General features: G+C 33.9%; 1 protein-coding gene across 2 annotated transcripts in view; it reads right to left on the bottom strand.

Moving 5' to 3' along the window:
• The window catches only part of LOC115218674, a 14,844-nt gene extending 8,136 nt beyond the window's left edge, over positions 1 to 6,708 (bottom strand). Inside the window, exons 1-3 of one of the 2 annotated variants that reach the window (XM_036508225.1) lie at positions 6,632 to 6,708; positions 6,485 to 6,593; positions 1 to 228 (exon numbers count right to left, since the gene is read on the bottom strand). The exon at positions 1 to 228 is cut by the window's left edge and continues 33 nt beyond it. In XM_036508225.1, the coding sequence (XP_036364118.1) occupies positions 1 to 228; positions 6,485 to 6,575 (319 nt within the window). In that variant the 5' untranslated portion in view covers positions 6,576 to 6,593; positions 6,632 to 6,708. Of the gene's footprint in view, positions 229 to 6,484 lie in introns of both variants that reach the window. The other variant, XM_029788599.2, reaches the window with a different exon arrangement.
• Positions 6,709 to 7,993: the final 1,285 nt, after the last annotated feature.

Here is a 7,993-nt window from a genome sequence, read left to right as displayed (position 1 = left end):
GGTAACAAGTATAATGGTTTCCGGTCCCATTGCAGAACATAGATCCTACATTCTTCAATATTTCAGCCTTTGGTAAACTATTTATTATTCTAATTTCCTCTACGCTTTGATCCATTGTTATAATCGATCTATCAACTTCAGCACCATTCATTAGCCTGTCGTCCTTCTGTATTGGTCGGATGATCGAAGAGGCGTTACCCTTCGTCTTTGAGATAGGAATGGAAGCATCTATGAAAAATAAAAACGATGTCAAATTTAGATTTAGATTTTTATGATAAAAGAATAAGGTTTAAAAAAATGGAAGACCTCTACTGATTTTTTTTTGTGGGCATGTGGTTTAATTGAAAGCAATATAATTAATGTTAGAGACTAATTAATTATAGAGCATTTCATTTATTACATATATCTATTTCTGCTAATTATTTTGTCGAAAGTCACACCAATTATACATAAATACATATAATATCTCTCGCTTTCACACACTCTCTGTCTCTTATATATATATATATATATATATATATATATGTATATATATATGTATTTATGTATGTATGTATGTATGTGTGTATGTATATATGTATGTGTCTGTGTATGTATGAATGTGTGTGTGTGTATGTATGTATGAGTGTGTGTATGTATGAATGTATGTATGTGTATGTGCGCGGGAGAGAGAGTGTGAGTGTGTGTGTGTGTGTCAATTATATCGGCATTCTACATCGACTCTAGTGTTCATTCGACTGGTACTTATTTCATCGATCCCAAAAGGATGAAGACGAAGTCGACCAAATTTACCTTTGATTTATTTTTTACGATCGATAAATAAAGTATTAATCCAGTAGTAAAAGTCGATTCTTCCTATATCTTTGTGAGAAAAATTAGCTGTCGCGAAACCTAGGGACGAGTGGGGTTTCACCGGGCTTAAGAAGTGATCAAGACACGACGCATCACAGGACAATGCTTCAGCGCCCAACTCCATAAAGAGCAAAAGTTGTTTCAAGTAACCCTTTATATATATTTTTTTATATATAATAATAATAATAATATAATAATCATAATAATAATATATAATAATAATAATAATAATAATAATATAATAATAATAATAAATGATGATGATAATAATAATAATAATATGATAATAATAATAATAATAATAATAATAATAATAATGATAATGATAATGATGATAATAATAATAATAATAATAATAATAATAATAATAATAATAATAATAATAATAATAATAATAATAAGGCTGTCATGGCTTCTGATCTTAACTGATTGGAAGTGTTATCATGTACATTGTTCTGTCTTGGTATAAAAGATGGGCTACAGCAAATATTCTGCTCAATACCACAGATTTGCTTGTCAGTTGTTTGACCTTAACCAGTTGACCATGTCCCTAAGTGGCTGACGATATGTGCATCTCTGATCACGAGCAGAAGTAGTGGGGGAGCATCATAGCCATGTGTTGAGAGGGATTCTTTGGGGTTTGAATAATTCACCTCTGGAAACATAGGTGGTTCTTTCAACATCCTTAAACAACCCTTATTCAGGGACCTTTTGAGCGGGATGGGCTACTCAACCTGAAGAAAATTCTAACTGGGCCCCACCTGCAAGGTCATGTGCTGTTTATCTTGATATGAGATCACCATGTCGCGCACATATGGTTGTGATGCATGTGCCTGGTGACCCTTATCAGACGGGTAGTCATGATGGGTATATGGGCTTCGTATATTTTCCCCCGTGTCACTGCTCTCTCCACTCAATAATATAATAATAGAATAATAATAATAATAATAATAATGATAATATAATAATGATAATAATAATAATAATAATAATGATAATAATAATAATGATATAATAATAATGATAAATAATATAATAATAATAAATATAATAATAATATAATAAAAAAATAATAATAATAATAATAAAAATATTAATAATAATGATAATAATAATAATAATGATAATAATAATAATAATAATAATATAATAATAATAATAATAATAATAATAATATAATAATAATAATAATAATAATAATAATAATAATAATAATAATAATATAATAATAATAATAATAATAATAATAATAATAATAATAATAATAATAAGTGACAACAAAAGAATGAGACCTGGATATTAGATAATTAGAGGATTATTTATATATGTATAGTTTAAGACAATCAGTAAGATGTCATAATAATACTCGGAGTTTCAACTGGCGGAGGTAAGAGCTACGATGCATCTCTCGTCGCCTATTAAGCATCGTATATATATATATATATATATAATATATATATATATTATATATATATATATATATATATATATATATATATATATATACATATATATACACATATATATATGCCTGCTGGATTCGGCTACTCCACATTGATAAGAGGCAAACACCTCGAAACTAGTCTGTGGTTGCCAGACCAGCAAGGGGAAGCAGCTGATCTCCCCTGTTCGAAGGTTATAATGGACACAGGTTTGTGTGTCACAAAGCTAACTCTTGGAGTTAATCAACGGCAGTATTCGTCCTATTTATCTAGACTGCCATGTTAGCCTAGCGATAACTATCAATATATATATATATATATATATATACATTTGTGTGAGAGTTAGAAAGGTTGGGAAACAAACCAACTAAGGGATAGTGCCTATCCAATATACTGTTGTTCGTGTACCCAATTATTCATACCCAAATGCTGGTTATTGCGTGGCAATCTCGCAACTGAGTGTCATATATGGACGGGGGGTAAAAAGTGGTTACCCTTAATTTATACGGCAGATAAGAAAATGGAGAGGATACGAAACGACATACATCATCCGGTAGACATTCCAGTGTGTCTATTTATTCTAAAGCATTAGAAAGTATCAGAAGAAAACATAGACATGTAATACATCAAAAGCTCTTCTCTGTAATACTAATATATGTGTGTGTAACTCATATTTACTATATGTGTGTTTTCTTCCAATACTTTCTTATTTGCCGTATATATATATATATATATATATATTATATATATATATATATATATATATATATATATATATATAATATATATATATGTATATATAAATACATAATGGGACAAGAACGCAAAACATCCAGACAGTTAGGTGAAGCAAAAAAAAAACGAAAACAAAATATCCAGACAGATGATACAAGGAAAACAAGGACGAATCATTCGGAGCTTTCTATCCTCATTCGAGTTCCAGATTATCTTTGCAATTTTGGCTGGTTATACTCGAGATTGCTCCAATCTGGCCAGCCCCAAGGAAAATAAGCTAAGAGCATTACATTCCTTGGAAGAAAGCAGCGAATGTATACGAAAACCAGGACGGAAAAAAAACCCAGAAATGTTGTACAAATAACAGAACATAACAAGTGTCTTTCGACTAAGGACGAATGAGATTAAGCTGGCGTGTGTGGAAGCGAAGCTTTATGGTAGAGACATAAGATTTAACAAGCACAGGAAGGAATATAGATGTTTTACGGAGAGTAGTCCAACCAAGAAAGAAACGTTAGGCCTGGCCGAACACCGGTCACGCGGGGAAACATACATATATGTACATATATATGCACATACCTACATATGTATGTACTTATCAGTGATCTTGAAATATTGGAAGGCTCTCGGTGTGAAAGTATAGAAGCTCTTGGGTTAAAGCAAAGGCTCAGATGGAGTGGTCATCTGGTCAGGATGAAGTATTCAAGGATGCTAAAACAACTCTTTTATGGAAAGTTAGCTAAAGGAGAACGACCTCCACATAAACCAAAAAAGAGGTATAAGGACTTGCTGAAGGCTTCCTTAAGAGATGCTTGCATCTCTCCTGACACATGGGAAGGCATAGCTATTGATCGTAGCAGGTGGAGAAGGATTGTGCATGAGGGGACAGCCACTTTTGAGAAATCCCGAGTTGCACATGAGAAAGTAAGGAGGGATGTCAGGAAGGGCAACGCTGTTACACTTCCAGATGGGAAGGGTCTTCCTATGATACTGACATGCAGTGTCTGTGCAAGACCCTGCCTCAGTAAAGCTGGACTCAAGAGTCATCTTCGTAGTCATAAAGCGAGACAGATGAGTGACAACCTGGCCACTGGTGGTGGTGTAACACACCATACTAATCATATCTTTCGGGCATGTGGAAGAGAGTGTAATTCGGCAGGAGGACTTAAACGACATGCAAAGGTACATGAAGCCCAGTTACAACTACAGCCGGCAATTACCGTTAAATGTTTTAGTTGCCAATTCTGTACAAGACATTGTAGGTCTTTAGCTGGGCTAAAAAGTCACATTCGATCACAGCACCAGCAACAATTAAGCTTCGTGCAATGGCCATACTCGATAACGAAGGGGAAGCCATAATAATAATAATATATATGTACAGGACATAAAAGAAAGCGTGAACAAAATGAGAAACGAGAACATAAAAACAAAATCATGGAAAACAAACTGTTTTTTTTTAACAACGAAAGAAACAAATAGAGATATGAGACATGCAACATAAAGAACATTTCTAGAAACTGATGAGTAAAGCACCAGCACAGTTTCGATTGCCTTGTGGTATTGTTACCTGTAGAATTGATTGCAGGAACTGCGTAGTGACGTTTGGGGTAACAGTATTAATAAAATAAGAGATAGAATGTGTAATGGACTTTATTCGGTACAACACATGTTTCGACCCGTTCTGGGTCTCTTCAGGTACATCAATAAAAAGTCTCACTAGAGATTTCTTGAGTCGGCTTAAGTACGGCTATATGTCCATCAAATTCGAGAATGAGTAAAATCAGAGAAAAATTATTGAAACACAAATATTTCAAATATGAGCGTAATGATTATACATTCTAGTTTAGAGAAAATAATGTAATCAGCTTTTGCTGTTGTAACGGTTAAGAGAAAGAGAAGGAAGTAGAAGTTGAAAAGAAGATAATACGTAGGCGAAACTTTTTTTGTGTTCTTGTAGATACACGCGCATACGCACACGTATGAACGCATATATACATACATGTACAGGAGCTCGTATATGAAGGTACGCACGTGTATATATACATAAAAATACGTACATAGCATGGATAAATATGTGCATAGATGCGTACATAAAGCAAGATACTCACGTCTGTGCGAAGCTTCACACACACGCATGTGTTAATACACTCGCATAGTCTCTAGTGAGACTTTTTATTGATGTACCTGAAGAGACCCAGAACGGGTCGAAACATGTGTTGTACCCAATAAAATTGTTACACATTCCATCTACTATTTTATTAATAGTGTTATATGTATATATATATATATAAATGCACATACATATGTTCATTTATAAATACATACACACACATATCCATCTAATATATTAATATTGTACTATATATGCATGTAGACAGACAGATAGACAGACAGACAGACAGATAGATAGATAGATAGATAGATAGATAGATAGATAGATAGATAGATAGATAGATAGATAGATAGATAGATAGATAGATAGATAGATAGATAGATAGATACGACGGGCTTCTTTAAGTTTCAGTCTATCAAATTCACTCACAAGGCTTTGGCCAGCCGACGCTATCGTAGAAAACATTTTCCCAAGGTGCCACGCAGTGGGTGTGAACCCAGAACCATATAAGTGGAATGCAAACCTCTCACCACAAAACCACGCCTGGTTTCGTTTGGTAAGACCTTCAGTCAATGGTATCTTTCATTGTTTATCTTTTTCTAAAAAAGACGTCTTGAGCGTTGCAATCGATTGAAACCTAAGTAGCGATTTTGTAATCTCCTTTAATATAATCTCACACAACAAGCATATATATTTCTTTACTACCCACAAGGGGCTAAACACAGAGGAGACAAATAAGGACAGACAAACGGATTAATTTGATAAATAAAGTACCAGGGCGGAACTGGTACTTTATTTATCGACCACGAAAGGATGACAGGTAAAGTCGACATCGGCGGAATTTGAACTCAGAACGTAACGGCAGACGAAATTCCTATTTCTTTACTACCCACGAAGGGGCTAAACACAGAGGGGACAAACAAGGACAGACAAACGGATTAAGTCGATTATATCGACCCCAGTGCGTAACTGGTATGTATTTAATCGACCCCGAAAAGATGAAAGGCAAAGTCGACCTCGGCGGAATTTGAACCTAGAACGTAGCGGCAGACGCAATACCGCTCAGCATTTCGTCCGGCGCGCTAACGTTTCTGCCAGCTCGCCGCCTTCACAACAAACATATACACCAGGCTCTAAACATTTTAAACGCATCGTTATATTGTGTTGTATCCTTCTGTACAACAAAATAATCAATTTGTATAACTGTGCATGTTCGTATGCATGTATGTTTGTATGTATGTGCGTATGTGTATGTGTATGTATATGCGCGTGTGCGTCTGTTTATGTGTAATGTAACAAATTTAAGAAACAGACATGGGTTATTTACAAAAGTAATATTTACCATTTCGTAGTTCGTCATTATCTATTTCTGAAGTCGCCGCAACAACATAAAAAGCAACGAGAACTATACACAGTGATGAAAACCTCGACATATTCGGTCGAGTGTTCAACGAAAATATACGGATGCACTGAAATACTAGCTCTTTCGTTTGACAGATAAACAAATAGAAACAAGATTTATAGAGGAAGTTAGGCACGGTTCTGTTGGTTGACTTTGACGCAATCAAAGAGCAATATATATACATACATAAATATATATATATATATATATAATATATATATATATATATATATATATATATATATATATATGCAGATGCGACAATTAACAGATAAGTGCTTTAAGTGGTTTAACATGTATCATGTATGTGTGTGTGTCTTTGTGTGTGTGCGTATACTTGTCTGTGTACGTGTGTATATGTGTGTATTATGTGTGTATGTATGTCTATATGTATATATGTTAGTATGTATGTTTGTATATATATATATATATATATATATATATATATTCACACACACATGTATGTGTATGTATGAAAACATACATGCATATATATATATATATATATAGTATGAAGATATTACGCAAATCGTTTTTGTTTTAACAAAATGAATGTACATGTACATAGGAAGCTGAAACTTTAGGATGTTGGTACAAATGCTGTTTCTTAATTGTGGCTAAAATTTGACATATATCTGATCTGTTTTTCGTGAGTAATAGAGAATTTACTGAAATTGGCTGGCTGAAGTTATTTTGCAAATGTTGGAATTGTTATTTGCTCTGCGTATCAGGACAATTAAAATACATAAACCCATTATGAACTTTTTACTAATTCAAAGAACAATGTTTTAATATATAGTTGAAACAATTTACATGTTGATATAACGACCTTCCTTTTCAATCAACGTTACTAATCTGTTGTCCATCGAATCTCTTAGTTTTCCAATTTGATCTGGCGAAACTGCAGCTGTAATACTTTGTATAACATCCCACAGTTCTACCTTACTGTTGTACTGTTTGCCTCCTTCATAGAGTTTCTAATTGACGATTGCCCAGAGGTTTTCTATTGAGTTCAAAGCATGACTTGAAGGTGGCCGCTTCATTGTCTTGTCTTTAGCAAATCGTTTGCGCTCAAGAAACTCATAAGTTAGGCGAGAAGCATGTGATGGAGCATTGTCGTGCTTAAACAAACACTTCATCTTGAACTGTGAGGCTGACGCTTGTACCATTCAAAGAAAGTTTGATCCAAGAATTCACAATAATTAGCACTGTTGATTTTTCCACCTTCGTCAACTTTAAATGGTCCAATTATGGTTCTATTAACAATACCAGCTCGTATAATTATACCACCACTTCCATCTTGCCGTTTTTTCATCATAGGAGCATCTTGGTCTCACAGAACCCATCCTTTAGCCCATCCATTTGGACCATCTAATGTGACGCGTGATTCGTCAGTGAATATGACGTTTCTGAAACCTGTTTTTAAGTTCTTTCTTGCCCACTTTAGAC

This window comes from Octopus sinensis, linkage group LG13 (genome assembly GCF_006345805.1).
Source record: "Octopus sinensis linkage group LG13, ASM634580v1, whole genome shotgun sequence".
In the NCBI taxonomy this organism is placed as follows: Eukaryota; Metazoa; Mollusca; class Cephalopoda; order Octopoda; family Octopodidae; genus Octopus; species Octopus sinensis.
The sequence above is the reverse complement of the archived record's forward strand: the minus strand, read 5'-3'. Positions and strand labels throughout refer to the sequence as shown.